Here is a 15542-nt window from a genome sequence, read left to right as displayed (position 1 = left end):
GAAAGCAATTTCTCAATTGATTTCTTTAATTTGTTTATTAAATTTGAAAGCGCCAAAAAAAATTCTGCATATAGGGAGTGTGTTTATCTTGACCATCTGCAGCCATTCCTGTTAATCTAAATTTTCGATTTGGTCCTATCTTTTTGGTCTACCATAGTGAACTTTCCTTTTTCTTTTTTAATCGATGATTATGTCATAGGCTTTGAAAATATTTCGTGATATAGCTCCTTTCGCAAAGTAACACTAATTCAAGGTCAAGAATTCCGGAAATGTATTTTTTCGGCACATTCAATGGTATTTGACTCGAAAAGACACAATACAACTGCATTTTTCTGTTGTTGTTGGATCACCTTTGGACTGCATCTTGAAAGGAATTTCAAACTTCTTTTTATCTAGTTTATAGCCCACGCGCGGAGAACTCGAGTCAGTGCATGGTTATGTCCCAGCTATTTTAAGGTGGCGAGTAAACATAACAATATCACGAAAGGGTATGTTTATCTCCTCAAGTGCCATGCTAACTTAGTCGAATATAAGCTGTTTTGAACTGAGATTGTTGATAAAAACGTGGACAAAAACAAGAACAGAAGACAAACGATCCAAAATGATGAGGACGAATCATACCATAGAAGCAGACTCAATTTTTTTACACAGCTGGAAAATGGCAGTTTTTTACCCAGCTGGAAAATAGCATAAATATTTTAAGCGACACCCGTCCTGATCCTTGACAAGAAACGATATTGTATGGACGTTAAAATAGGAGGAAGGATATTGTACTCTTTTTGTGCAAAAGAAAATAATACAGAAATTGTAATAAAAAAACTCATATTATATTTTTCAGGATATAAATAATGGAACATCTTTGTACTTTTCATTTTGACTGCCAGTTCGCCGTTTACCAATATAGCGGTATCCAAATCGTCAACGGAAAGTGAAATTCTCACCAGCGCCCCAAAATCGTGTCTTTCTATAAGCAAGGTCAACCAGAGTGGGTCGGAATCGAAGATGACGTCTCACTCATCCCAACAGTCTTCAGTTTTTGCAAACCACATTGTGCTCAGATAACAAGGCAAGCTAGCACAGCTGTCGAGATCATTTTAGTTTTTAATTACAGATGTTTGTAGGGTTGGGTGTGCATTTTAAAAATAACCCCTGTCAAATAGAATTCGTCCGATGTGAAGAAAGCCTTTATTTTTTAATATAAAATATAAAATATAAATTTTTGAATATAAAATATAAAATATATCGATTTGAATTTTGGCGTCTTTTTGGAGAATTCATCAAGTATTTTTCTTCCGATGAATTGGTAATCAATGCCACCATTATGGACTGCGGTTTTATTGACCGATATCGAAAATGAGCAGACGCCGAGGTTTAATTAGAAAGCATTTAGCACTGGGAGCCCCGCTTGGATCTTAGAGAGACTGAATATTTAATGATGGGCGCAATGGTAAATTTGCAATATTCTGGAGTCTAAAACGGCTATTGGATGTCTACAACAAATTGTCAGCGACAGATTCTTATTAGCGGTGGGTCAAGAGTGGCGAAGAAGCGAGAGAAGAGCCGTTTTGTATCTTGCCACAACGTCAGCGAAAGCCACTTTCGGGCCAATATAGCAAATGAATCTTTTTAAAACAGTTCTCTTAGTCTCTTAAGGCTTCCTCATGTTAAGTAGGAAATCATATCTAAATGTTGCACCTTTAGGAGGAAGTAAATCATATCCACCTGGCGACTAATTCGGTTTTTTCCTTGGACAAAAACATATGATAAATATTTTTGCAGTGCCACACAGGAAATCATGGAAGGTTCAGTGTTTTTTACCCTATTTTTGCATCAAATATATGGGTATCACGGTGTGGAAAGGAGACTGGAATGGAAAAACCTTTGTCGTCCAGTTATATCTTAATCTTAAGCAACCTGCAAATTCTTCTTTCTAGGAGTCAAAGGCTTACGGTTATGCTGATACAACAAAAGAAAAACATGCACTCACAAAGCGTTTGAAATTTGCAAGTAATATCATCATAGAAACAATATATATATCAAATCAAGGATTTTGACGGCGAAGCTCTTCCACTTGAAATAATTCTTTATATTTTTGCGGCACCTCTGCTAACTTCGAGTACCACAGACAGGAAAACAATGTATAACAGTGTATAAAAGAGATCATTACCGAAAAAAAAAAAAAAAAATGGAGTTTCCGTGCTTTCTTGCTTGGAGTGCCGCTAACATAAAAGTTCCGGGGCAGAGTTAAGAGTTCTTTGGAGTGAATATCATAAACTTGTTTTTCTAGACTGAAATAATGCTTTTGAAGGATATTCAATTTACGTCGACAATCAAGGAGTTATGCGCCACGGGGCGTCGTTTCCCCTACCGAGCGAGCCAGCGTGTCGTAATGATGTTGTATGACTATGGCTGCTGTGGTATCAACAGACCTGATAACCTTAATGAAATATTAGAGGCACGCGTGCAGATGAATAATTAGGCATTTAATTGGCTATTCTGCCTTGCACGATTTTTCCATGCATCTCTTGGAATAGGAGGATTGTAGAGGTCCCTAGTTTCGATAACAACAAAATAATAAAAAATGTCATTTTCCGATCTGACCTCTAAAATTCGTACCCGTTAAATCGGTTTTAAGACCTTTCTTCTAGAAGTTATTCTTGATCTGAGAACCTACTGCGCTTTCTTGGATTGTTATCATACTAGGTCACTGATCACGTAAACCTTTCATCTGGAACATTCTAACAGGTCGTAAACATCTTCCATGTCAACTATTCATGATTATAAACCCCTGCTAAGTGCCTCCAAGCAACGAGAAAACTGAAATAACATTTTATTTTTAAATCGGTAAGATTTCAAATAAACAACCTAGGCAAAATAATCATAATATTGATGGCAAATTTTATATCTGGGCTAATCGCTTAGAAAAGATGCTTAAAGATTTAATCTTCATCGACGGCTGCCCGCAGTACATTGATGTTCATCATCATAAAACACGAAATTTCAACCTGGAGACTCTGGGCTTATATCACCAAGCAGCCGATGTTTCTCAGTCACTGTTTCAATTCCTACCAACAGTGTGATACATTACCTTTTTTTTAAAGAACGGGAGACAACTGAGCAAACTTCTATCTTTTTTACCGAGTATTTCGTCACAGAGCTGAGGATGATGCTGAGCTTGATGTTTCACAGATGATTCACAACAATTAAACTTCAGTTTTGCTTTTTGTGTTTCAGCCATATACAAGAGCAGCAACGTAGAAGCGTTCGAACTTATTGTGAAAGGTAGCTTTTCTTCATAAAATAAATGTGGCTTCAAATCTATCGTTGATCCCAAGAGAGAGTTCTAAGACATTTTTTCTACTCTATCGCCTTGTAAATCGAAACTCACGGTGTAACATTTATATGATAAGACAAGCTTTAATAGATATCAGCGTAAAATCTCTATCTTATCAGTGCTAATGACTGAATAGTTAAGTCTTTTGTTTCTACTTTCTTCAAGTTATGGTACAACGTTTTGCCACAGTACGGAGATTTTAGTTTTTTCAGCTATCTCCTCGCCCAATTCCCTCGGCGACCCTTGTGTAAAGTGGGGCGAGGAGACCAGAGACATTTGACACTTGAGACAAGAGAGATTTGGACTTCCTGTCTTCTTAGTCAGCTATCAAGTCTCCATCTATCAATGTGAATGTAGTAGGTAGTCTTATTATTTGCTTTTGCAACATTTTCAACCTTTTTTCTAAGAGACTTGGTTTTTCACCTTGTTTGTCATCACTTCCAGTTTTTCCTGCAGCTATGAATGGTGTTGCACTAAAGTCAGGCGAGTTGCTGGCAATTTCCGGTTCTGAGTCTTTAATCCCCATGTGCTTTTGTAGAGTGCGGACGTAGTCGGTGAGCAATGCTGTTTTCTTATTGGCTCTCTCGTCGCTCTTCTGTGATTGGCTGAGCACTTTTTCACGGATAAGTTGTTGTAGCTTCTTAGTGCTTAAAGGAATATGGGATTTGTCCCCATCACCTTCATGTGGCACTTCGCTTAACTCGGTGATTGCTTGTTTTTTAATAACGTTATTCTCTTTCATGACACTCTCGATGTAGAAATCATGTTGATCCTTACTAATTGCTGGCTTCCTTTGCCGTTGAAATTTCAGAAGGGGAATGATTTTGTTGCTGACGGTGCGAACCATCTTTGTGCTGTTATTTTTCTTCGAGATTATTCCTTCTCTTTCTTCGGAAATCAGGTCTACCTTTCTCTGAGGATCTCTTTTCGTCTTGGTATTATGCAGGGCTGAAGAAGTTTCTTCGACCGCGACAGAATCGACGGGAATCTCTTCATCAAAAATGTCTTTTTGATTTTCACTTTGATCTTTACGTAGAAAAACCATATGGTCTCCGGGTTGCTTACATCTTTCAGTGTCCTTAGAAAAGCTTTCCTGTTGAATGCTTTTATGATCATCTTTTTGAAGGTTAGCGGCCATGTTCTTCCCTCGAATTATTTCTTTCTTTCGTTTGAATTCTTTTCTTGTTTGTTTTGAAACCAAACTGCAGATTTTATCTTTTGGACTATCTTGTACAGGAAAGATAAGTTCCATCCTTTCCGCATCTGGTAGAAGTTCTTCATACTTGCTATGGAACTTTTTCTTTTCAATAGATTCCTTAGAACACAAGCTGACTGTCTGGTCGAGTTCTATTAATGGTAAATCGTAGTGACATTTGACTGAAGTTGGTAAGGTTGCACGAGAGTCGCTTGTCCTTCTTTTATCTTTCCTGCAAATGAATAGAAAAAAAGAAAGGGGGAGAGAAGTATTGAGCGACGTTAACTTTTAAACGTGCATGATTGATTTTCAGCCATGCATCTAGACTACAAGTAGCTCCTCCTTTTTCCTTTTCTATTCTGTGGCGCTAGTCAAAGAAAATCAGAGGCAAAAAAAATCCTGTTGGCGCGCCACGTGTAACTCCACCTACTTTTCGTAGGCTCCAATTCCAATCGTTTTTTCGTTGCACTGATTTTTTATGACTCACGCGACGGACTTCGCCGAAAAGCAGTGACTGATTGTTGTCCTCGTAGTCTACCATGTATCCGGGGTGTTACTCAAAGTAAGTTTGGGTGAGATTGTGTACCAGACCCTTCTAACCCTATTCCCCTGTCTTTCAATAAACAATGAAATTCAGTTTTAATTTAGATCAGCTCGGGATACAACCTGAGCTGGATGTTTTTTCTATCATCAAACTTTGCCAAATGGTGTCCGCACAATTCTTTGAGAACCTAGCCTAACACGGCAAAGAAAAAAGATAAGTTCTCTGTACGATTTGGGCGTAGGAATATTACAACTGGGAGTATCTCAGCTCATAGACCTGCCATCACCAGGCGATGAATGTCTAAATGAAGATAATACGATGTATTTGTTTGTTTTTCAAGTAAGTTTACGCATAATATCAGCACACGATATCAAATTTTTTGCGATGTGCGAGTCTTTGTCGTGTTTGTCACCACTGTGTGCTTTTTATCCACCGACAGCACGGAATCTTTGTTCAGACTTCCTGTACCTGTATTTCGGCTTTCCTTTGTAGTTCAAACTTCCCTTGGTCATGTTTATCCTTGTGTACACGCCCACGGTGTCTGCCAGTTGCCTTTCTCTTTGTTTTACACCTTCTAATTGCTCTTGTCTTATAGCATTCAAGCGCTTATTTCGCCTTCTCAGAATTTCGCGTTCTATAGCCCGTGGAATAATGGAGCCCTCCTTGGAGGTGAGATCAGACTGGAAATTTATCAGCCTGTTTCCGTGATCTCGCGTAGCTTCCGGTGCCAGAGGCCGGCGAATACTCTTGATGAGCCGACAATCACTTTGCGCCTGCATCCCGCGTAGAGACACGAGACCACTCGCATTGCCACTTATAACACTTCCAAGAGGTGTCGCACCTGTGAGAGGTTGATAAGTAAAGGCGGTTATTTTTTCACAACTAGGGATGATAACGAGTATAGAGTATAGGTCTTGTTTTTTACAGCATATTTTTACTTTTACAAACTCATTGATTCTTTTCTTCCTACGAACCAACCGAGTTTGGCGAGCCCACGCCAATACTCATTTAGACACCGCAAACGATTTTTCAATCCACAAGAAAACTACGAACATTGGCCAGAAAACTTGCAAAAGATATCATCTCCTATACAAGAGCTAACGACGTTTTGATTTTTTTCTGTTTCTAATGCATCACTATTCCACGAAAAGCTACTTCCATGTCGCCATTAGATCGTTTGAATATTCAATTGAAAGTAAACCCTTTTGGACGTCCTCACCTTCTTTTTGAAAATTCAAATGATGTACAATTTGTTCCAAGTTACTTTTTTCTTCCCTATGTCTTCTTAAAATTACTTCCACCTCTCCTTGCAACACCTTCGTTTCCTTTAGCAACGAAACTCTTTCTTTACGAAGTCTCCGATAACACACTCTTTTCGTTGAGTTGGCAAGATTTGCGCCATCCAAAACATATTCCTGACAAAGGGGCGACCTCGACAGCCTGTCTTGATCTGTTTTTAAATATTTTGCACCCGTATAAACGAGCAAACTGCTGTGTTTCACATCGAAATACATTTGCGAATGGTTTTCCTGTAAGATTACTCTCGGCATATCTATTATGCAAGGCGTGAATCTTTCATAAATTTAGCACGCAGTGAATTGTAGAGATGTGCATCCTTTTTCTTAAGTAGCATTATTTTATACAAAAAATGAAGGGGTTTGTTTGTCTGGCCGTCTCTGGGAGCCAAATCACCGGTTTTTCGTAAATACGTACACTGAAATTAGCACCCGAACCCTTACGCAGATGCAAATCGTACCGCGAATGTGTTTTTCTTTACACCTCATAGACTTAATAATAATACGAGCAATTAGTTTGTTATTTCCCTTCTAAGCTAGAAGACACGGTACTATTAACAAAAATTAGATTTTTTCTGTCAAAGTGACTTACGCAGTTTAGATAAAAATAATGATTAAAAATAAAAACAGGTATAAAAAGTTACAGACTGAAACAGAAACAGTCGGAAATATCGACTATGCCTCTCGCAAATTATTTTTATGGTTAAACGCTTCGCGCCAGGCTTCGCACATCTCCTTAAAAAATCCATTCTCGCAGATTAAATAACCATGAGATTCCGCTTGTAACGCAAAAAATAACACTTAAAAGTTTTTAGTGTTAATCTGTTAATAGCGATATCGGTGAGACACAAAGGTGAGTGCATAATCATTTGTGTTTTCAAAATTATTAGTAGGTAAATTGCTTGTTTAGATGTTCATACGGTATTACTGAGACCAAAAAATTTAAAAGCTTTCTTAAAGAAAGGCCATTAAAAATTTTTATCTTGCCTAATGTTGTGGTTCCAATTACTTCAACAGAACCAATAGCATGGCAGTAATAACTTTCCTGAGTTGCAATTTGAATTTCATCATTGATCACGTTTAAGTTAAGGCTAATTTGTAATTGCAGACTGACAACTGTCGAGACTTATTTGTTGTGTATCAGTAAGACATTTAGTGAGAAAAATCTCAAAATGTCTTCTCGCAATATTCTTTGCGAAACAGCCATGAATTTTTAGACTGTGTTAAAAGTTGTCCCGCACCATCGCCCTTTCTTAAGCGAGAGTTTCTCATAACGTCATCACCCCTAATCCGGGATATCGTAAATCAGTTTGTTTACATTCAGTGTACAGAAGCAAGGTTGTTGCTAACTTCAAAAGTCTTCAATAAACCGTACACTGCTTTCTATTCGTTCTGCGGAAGGTGACAATTCAAGGCGATCACAAAGAAAAAAGTTTCCATTTTGTGATGATGATTAAAAGATTATGTCCAGGGTGATCTGATGATCTGAAAATGATTTGAAAATCTTATGCTTTCAACCGCGTATGACAAATTCAGAATTGCAGTTTCCTGCAGGATCAGAATGATTCCATGATCTGGATCAAATCTCAAGCTTGTAACCACACGCATTGTCCGAATCCGTCTTTTGATCAAAATGTGCCCGCGTTAGTAAAGCGTCAAAAAGCTGTACAGCTAAGATGTGCAATGAAAACGAAGGAATGACTGTATGGCACTTAAAAAAATATTTCATCATCCTAAAGCATTAGTTTAACCGCTTCCATACGGAGTCTTGTCGCATGGGGAGGGTTGGAGAGAGTTCAGGGCAAACTTTGAACAACTTTGCATAACTAATCGATTTTTATCTTCACCTAAAACTCAGGCTTGGTGGATACCTTCAACAACGTGTATTTTTTGGTAGGAAAAACCTAAGCTTTTTAATAGGGAAACTTAAAACCGGAGTCTTAAAGTCTCGAAATTACTTTAAAATGAGTGGCTACCATTGCGTGATCTTCTATAAAAGCGGCAATCTTAGTGCAAAAACTCATCAAACGGCTGTTCTGTTGTAGTTAATCGGTGGGAATAAGTAACTAAATTAAGTCGCACTACAGTAGTACACCCCCCTCCCTGCAGCATTTGGTGACAATCACACGGGAGACCGGAACATTGGAAAAGGGGCTTTAAACCGTTCCGTTTTCACTGTGAAAACCCTTGTTAATGAAACCATGTTTTTGATTGAATATAAGTGATTAATTTAGTTATGCAAATTGTTATAAAGGATTAACTATTTTGGTAAAGGTGCTTTACGAATCAAAATTAAGTGGTGTTTTTTGGGATGAGTTTTAGGGCAATCTAGAATTAAGGCTGGGAAGCGACGCAAAAGACACTTAAAGGCTAGTTTAATTCACAAGTGGTGTTCCCAAAAAGTACCTTCGAATATAATTAAATGCTCAGAGTAACTCGTGAATGATCTAATTTGAGTACGCGATTTACTCTGGCGGTAAATTTTACCTGTTCTCTGTAGCTGAAGATTGTACAAAAACCACTGTAGATTACGCTTGTTATCTTCATATTCTTTGATGTTGTTCTCGCTGGTTTTTTGCAGATTTCCTATCGTAAACTGCAGCGAACCAAACTCACGGCGATCCTTACACAAAAAAGAGCGTTTGGCTGCTTTTTTAACTCTAAATATATCGACAGCCTCTTCTCTAAAGCGACTTTCATTTAACTTTGTTATCTGCACGGTAGTTACCGTTGACAAAGACATTTTCTTTAATGGGAGAAGTTTCAAATAAGAGTTTTGTTTATGATGCATCAATGATATAATTTTCGTTCCGGCAAATGCAATTAAAGTCAAAGTTAATGGGCACATAAATACACCGAAACAATCATAATGTGTTTGAATGGTACTTCAAAACCCTCCCTAACAAAGGCAGCTGTTTTTTTTTTTTTGTTTCAACTGAACAAAACAAAATTTAAATCCGTGATTTATGAACAAAACAGGAAACTTAAAAGATATTTTTTTGTGCCTCGCTTTCCACAAAATGTAATCATTCAAGCCATAAAAGTCTAGACTTTGTTTTGAGTTTACTCAATAAAATAATTCGTTTTCATGTTGTAAATACAATTTTGTTTAATTTTAATTAATAATCCTTCACCTATTTTAGTTTTACGTCAATGAAACAACAGAAACGGCTATTTTTTATTTCAATTCGTAATAAATTTCAGACAGTCTTAATAAATGTTAACTAACAAGAATGTTAAGGTAAGTGAATAAGATTCTAAGTTCGTCGTTTAGGTGAACGTTGCTCAAATACTATGAGCTTCTTCGGTTTAGGCTCTTAGTGAAGCTTGATTTCGGTCCAGCGACCAAGCTGTCATTAGCTGGAAGCTTGTTTCTCCGCCCGTGGGAAGATTAGAGACGAGTCGGGGAAACAATTACCTGGGGCCTGGCATTATCAGTGTTAATCCTCTTGCAGACCTTTATTCGGCTCACTTTGCTCAAGGCCTTATACATATTTTCCCCCAAGCGAAGAAACACTCGTGCCAAAGCGCTTATAGTAAGAGCCCGCTAACGAGCTAGTTTTCTCCGACTTCGTTCCAGGGTCTCTCATCTTCCCTTCTTTTCGAGCAAGAGGGAACTGTGACAAACATTTCAAATTAAGTACCCTCTCCCCATTAGGAACGTTCACACTGGGAGGTCTTGGTTCTAGTTCAGAGCCTTGTAGGGGCAGCTCAACAAACATGGCGGGCACGTAAACAAAGTGGTGTTGAAAAGCTAGGATCACCATAGTCAAGTAGTTTTGCTACTCAGCCTTCCGTGAAAATAGCTTTCAGAACGAGCATAGCAAACGGACAACCGTTCAAGTATTATGGTTTGCCGCGGGACCCTGAAATACAGGCTTCTTACACCAGAATTCTTCGGATTTCTGTTGTAAACTAGTATTCTGATAATATTTGTGCAGAACATTGGAACCGTGAATGCAGAAATACACCTGCCGATTTGCCCGGAAAATAGACGCGAAAAGTTGTAAGCTCAGCAAAAGGGAAAATCATCTAAGCTTAACAAGCGGAAAGTAGATGAGCTTGGCAGCAAAGTTGTTCTAGCCTGCGGCAGATCGCGTAGTTGATCAGTGTTCAAAATATTATAAAACAAGCGAGAACTGAAAATCTCAGAAGGAACGTATGAAAGCAATCCTCGCAGTAATGAACACACTTATGTAGTAGTGGAATTAAGGCCTGAAAAAAATTCAGGCCCGTAAGGGATTTGAACCCATGACCTCTGCGATACTGGTGCAGTACTCGACCAACTGAGCTAACAAGTCAACTGCGAGCTGATTATTATGAATCAATGAATTTGAATATATGGGTTTATTACGAATCAACATTGCACCGACTTACAGAGGGGAGAAGCCATTATGAATCCGAGAATAAAAACCCAAGCGAACGTGAGTCAACGCTGCGCTGGGCAGATAAATATAGAGTTTACAAGATTTAATCTAGCTTAACCTTGTATAATACAAGTATAACTTACGACTGAATGAATAACTTGTCAATTTAAGGACACGTAAGTGACGAAATCAAATGACATCGATACTCTTATTTACAGCAAACAACTTCTGTGAAGGATAATCGGTGATTTCGCATACGAGTCGTTTCGCTAACGACCAGTTTAGTAACGTCTTCGGTCGTTGTGCTAACTTCTCATTGATCGTTTTGTTAACGTATTATAAAACGTTCAGTGATTCCATCGGCAGAACACCGCTGCCCAACTCCTCAAGATTTGTGCGCCCTCACGGTTCAGCTCGTTCTCAAGTATTTGTTAAGAGCTTAGGTTTGTAATAAAATGTAGTATTAGATGCGTAATTGTCCCCTATTCCTACTGTCCATTTCCCCTCCAAGTTGCTAAGAGAATTTGATGTTATATCGAGATAAAAGCTCGGGAGTAAGAATTTATTCATTCTCATCACATAGTGGACGTTGAGTTATGTTTTATTTTTGTGATAAGAAGAAGAGAGTTCAGAGGCTAAGAAATATAGTTGGTTTTATCAATGCCATTCAAAGTCTTGTCTGGTTTTGAAAATTTCCGAGGATTACTTGATTCTAATTCGTTGTTGGCCATTTGGTTTTCCTTTTCATCATCATCTTCATTTTCCTCCACACTTTTATCAGAATCTTCATTTTCAGATTTGTCCGTTTCCGAGGCTGGAGATGAATTTTGTTCCTCTTCTTCGTCCGTGAAGTTCGCAGGTTTTTGCTTAGGCGATGAATCCGACCGTATTTTACCTTCTTTCATGTCTCTTTGTATTGGAATGTCGTCAACAGAAGACGTTTCATCTCGATCTTTAGCCGAGGGTGAAGGATTCTCGCGATCCTCTTTTGCTGGGAGACGAGAATTTTTTATCTCTTCATCGGAGTTTTTGATGCTTAATTGCGACTCTTCATACTGCCAAGCTTGCGCCTGAAACTGAGGTGTTTTGTCCGCTACTTGACTCAAATTGGAATCATCCTCTATAACTTCAACATCATCTTCAATTTCTTTGACGTGGGCCTCATCCTTGTTTGAAACGTGAGAATTCTCGATGGAAGTCTTTGTGTCTTTTACCTCCTGGAGCACTTCCTCTAGGACCTCTTCCGCCGGAAGTAGGTCTAATGGCTTTTCTTCCTTCGTTTGATGGCTATCCCTTATTTCAGCTGCTTTTTCTTGCTGCAAACCACTCGCTTTGAACACGCTGTCAGCTACTAAACTATCATCGTTGTCAGTTTGTTTTATCACCCGAGCAGTGTACTCTTGAACGGGAGTATCGCCTTCGAGTTGTGCAGGTGGTGAAGCAGAGATGGTGAAACTATCTTGGATGTCTTGTGATGCACGTAGTAATGAAGTGGCCACTGGGAGATCTGGGGACACGTTTGAGATGACGTCACGCGGTGACTCCACGATCATAGTGGTGACACTTGACTGATTGCCTCTTGAGTGTTCAATTGATTTGCTTTGCGCGTTGGTTTTTGTGACCTGCGGTTTTCGTTTTGAAATCTTTTTATACGATCGTCCTATTGGGTTGGTTAGTTGTCCGTTGCCGATCATAGGCAAGAAAGGCCCACGCGGACTTTTAGCGAGTAAAGAGGAAGCAGCACCGTAATTCACTCGTTTAAACATCCTCCCTCGTTCAACAGCCACGTAATTTTGTCCACTGATCAACTGGGAAGGAGTAAAAATCAGCTTACCATCTATTGTGTACAATACAATTGCAGCCGCTAGGAAAACGTGTTCTTGCACAATTCCTAAAATTTGTTCCATGCTTTGCTGAAGGCGTTTTTGAAGAACAATCTTGACGCTCGGTTTGAACACGTCCCCATTACAAAACACGTGGATGATCTTTAGGTCTCTTTTCGCCCACTCATAATCCATCTTGTGTCTCCCCTCAGCCACGATGATTGCTTTCTTGGGCGAATTGTTCGCCTTTCGCGGAGGGCGAGGCTTTCTTATGCCCAGATCTGCATAGTTCAGTTTTTTAAAACACTCCCTCCCAGCAGCCACGTAAACGCTCTTGTTTTTAATATTCTCCAAGCTCTGAACCGGACGCCCGCCGATCGGTGTACATATTTTTCGCACGGCGTTAAATGCCGAAATGTGCATCGTTACCTCGTCATACAGAGCCTCCATATTGCGTATGTGGCGTCTGTTGATAACAAGTGTCTTCCCAAGAAAGTTGGGGTTACCATTCTTATAGACTTTGACGGTCACTGTTGGACTCAACGACCACGCTGTTGCCGCCATTCTGGGTGCCTATCAAGAATAGTTTCAACAACAGTTTTTAACCCTTTACATCCTTACAGCATCACTACACATATTCTCTTTACTGTTCTCGATACATTTCCTGAGATGCTGACAAAGAGAATTTGTTTTACAAGAGCTTTTATAGTTGGTGATCATCTCCTTTATTCACACTACCTTATTCTCATCTCTTTAGTAATTGGTTAGAAGAAAGTAAATGCTAGTCACGCAAAGGTTTAAAGGAAAAACAATTGGAGAAAGCTCATCGGGCAAAGGGTACGTCCTTAAGCCTACAGTGAACTATGAGCAGTGAGTACAATGGTACAAGAAGATATAACCGGCCTACACTATTCCATGGTATCTGAATATTATTTATTTGGTTCAGAGGGCAGTTAAGTTTATTAAATAAGCTGATAAATATTTAGGGATTTTATCTGAGCAAATTTGCTGTGTTTTCTTGCGTGTAATTTGCATTTTTCAGCGTTTATACTTTTTTTGATGACAGAACATGTCATAATGTTGTTGAGATTAATCCAGCTTTGTCAACGTGATTGACAACTACTATGCGGCTGCCGTAAGGTCAATATTTTTACGTTCCTTGATCTCCAAGTAAAGTTCAACCAGAACAAAACAAAGCGAAAGAGTTTGAAAATGTAACCCTACTTTCGTCTCAATTTCGTGAAACATTTTAATCTGGCAGTGATTTTTATTTACCTCTAGGAGCATAGGACATTTTCAAATAAGGGCTTACCCTATGTAAGGTTTTGCGTGTCTAACTTTGCTGATGTCGCAAATTTCCAATACTTTTGAGAAAGCGAGAGGGGTGCAAACAGCAGATGGTTCCAGAAACAACTAATCAAACATGAGCTAGATTCTGTCATCAAGTGCCTATGCTTTCAGTGTGTTTTTTTAGATTTATAAATGGAAAAACCCCGATAGCAATAACGAGTAGATAAATGTGAATTTGTTGACTTGCTAAACGATGAAATGGATATTATTTTCCACTAGACCCACTATGGAGTCAAACATTCCGTCATCAGGTGCCTATGCTTTCGGTGTTTTTTTAGATTTATATTAGAAAAATCCTGACAGCAATAACGAGTAGAAAAAGGTGTGTACTTGCTAAACGATGAAATATATTATTTTTCACTGGAGCAACTATGGTTACACGTCCGTATAAGCGGCAACCTAAGCGGTTCTTTTTGCGATTATAAAAGCTTACTTGTCTATAATTAGCAGAATGTGACCACACAATCTTACCTTTTGCGACTGAGAGGCGCTGAGCTTTTGTTCTCCCTTGTCAACTGGTGTTTTGAGATTTCCTTGCGTCAATCAAATAAAATCTGTATACAAAAACAAGTGAATTACCATACGGCCATGTAAAAGTTTTGAATTCCTGATGGAGGTGTAATGTTCCTTGGCGATACGCTAATCGAAATGACCTTCGTTCTGCTAAGTGCATCAATTGACGAAGCGGTTCGAACATCAATTCTCAGTAAACGTCAAACTGATAGGCCACCCTTTTCGGAGGCAGAGCATCAATATTCAAGTATGCTGCCCAATTTTTTTTATGAAAATAAGACAGCGAAACTTTATATCAGATCATAAATCAAGAAAGAAAGACTTAAGAACTCAAGAAAGCATACGACTCAATTATTTTCACGCAAATTCGATTCGATGTCCTTCTTGACTTGTAAACATCGTGCAATTTTTAATTTCACCCAAAGTAAATTTCTTGGATTTTCGCTTCTTCGTTCAGTAATGCTGCTTATTTGATACACAAAAGTGTTCAAGGTTCGCCCCTGTCGCGGCTGAATTAGAGAGCCATCCCGACTAAATTCTGTAAAAGCGATTTTGAATTATGTCCTGAAATGTTGAATTTTTTTTATTTTATAAGTGTACGTTTCGAAGGACAGCTGAAATGTTGTACTGATTCGGTGAAGATGAAATTCAACCCTACATTATGAGAAATTTTTCAGACAAACTTACCTTTTTAAGTTTTGCCCTTTTTTTCTGTTCTTGATTCGCGAGTAGAAGAAGTCGTTTTTAATAAATTTTGATCATACTAATCGTTCAAATAGAATTTTAAACCCCTTGTTGCAAATAGCGTATGTATCCAACATGGCTGACACGGCCGTAGCTTTCAAAACAACTGCCTTATGGAAATTTGCGATCAATTTTAAATGATGGTCGGAGGATTAATTGTTTACTTGTGACAAGAAATGAAAATAAAAAATCAGCTCAATGTCTTTCCTATGTTAAGTTGATTTTGCTCGAGGTCCGCCAATACCACCTTTGAAAGCCAAATCTGAAGAGTAGACGGTTTTTTCTTCAACTTATTGGCAGTTGATTGTAACGTAACTCATTGTAAAGGAAAGAAAGAGTCGTGTTTCTAAGGTTACGCGTACATAGCAACTTGCTAT

The 15542-nt window shown here is 38.6% G+C and overlaps 2 protein-coding genes across 4 annotated transcripts; both read right to left on the bottom strand.

The window, feature by feature from the left end:
- Nucleotides 1-2814: 2814 nt before the first annotated feature.
- LOC148735068 (uncharacterized) lies at nucleotides 2815-9295 on the bottom strand. 3 transcript variants are annotated; one of them, XM_088754393.1, is made up of 4 exons: nucleotides 8856-9295; nucleotides 5542-5914; nucleotides 3758-4761; nucleotides 2815-3673 (listed from the first exon to the last, which is right to left on the bottom strand). In XM_088754393.1, the coding sequence occupies exons 1-4, from the start codon at nucleotides 9214-9216 to the stop codon at nucleotides 3651-3653; spliced, it is 1761 nt and encodes a 586-aa protein (XP_088610519.1). In that variant the 5' UTR covers nucleotides 9217-9295; the 3' UTR covers nucleotides 2815-3650. The 3 variants fall into 3 exon arrangements, with proteins under 3 accessions (XP_088610519.1, XP_088610517.1, XP_088610518.1); XM_088754391.1 differs by having other exon boundaries at nucleotides 2815-4761; nucleotides 8856-9287; XM_088754392.1 differs by lacking the exon at nucleotides 8856-9295 and adding an exon at nucleotides 6293-6786 and having other exon boundaries at nucleotides 2815-4761.
- A 1403-nt stretch (nucleotides 9296-10698) lies between these two features.
- LOC111341240 (doublecortin domain-containing protein 2C) lies at nucleotides 10699-15542 on the bottom strand. The gene is made up of 3 exons (XM_022948194.2): nucleotides 15109-15542; nucleotides 14380-14462; nucleotides 10699-13131 (listed from the first exon to the last, which is right to left on the bottom strand). The coding sequence occupies exon 3, from the start codon at nucleotides 13120-13122 to the stop codon at nucleotides 11371-11373; it is 1752 nt and encodes a 583-aa protein (XP_022803929.1). The 5' UTR covers nucleotides 13123-13131; nucleotides 14380-14462; nucleotides 15109-15542; the 3' UTR covers nucleotides 10699-11370.

This window comes from Stylophora pistillata, chromosome 3 (assembly GCF_964205215.1).
Source record: "Stylophora pistillata chromosome 3, jaStyPist1.2, whole genome shotgun sequence".
In the NCBI taxonomy this organism is placed as follows: domain Eukaryota; kingdom Metazoa; phylum Cnidaria; class Anthozoa; order Scleractinia; family Pocilloporidae; genus Stylophora; species Stylophora pistillata.
The sequence above is the reverse complement of the archived record's forward strand: the minus strand, read 5'-3'. Positions and strand labels throughout refer to the sequence as shown.

Coding starts and splice junctions, on each gene's coding strand:
- LOC148735068 (XM_088754391.1), bottom strand. CDS start 9,216: ATGTGCCCATTAACTTTGACTTTAATTGCATTTGCCGGAACGAAAATT. Junction 5,915..8,855: donor TCTTCAGCTACAGAGAACAG/GTAAAATTTACC, acceptor AACCTCTCACAG/GTGCGACACCTCTTGGAAGT. Junction 4,762..5,541: donor AAAGGAAAGCCGAAATACAG/GTACAGGAAGTC, acceptor ATTCATTTGCAG/GAAAGATAAAAGAAGGACAA.
- LOC111341240 (XM_022948194.2), bottom strand. CDS start 13,122: ATGGCGGCAACAGCGTGGTCGTTGAGTCCAACAGTGACCGTCAAAGTC.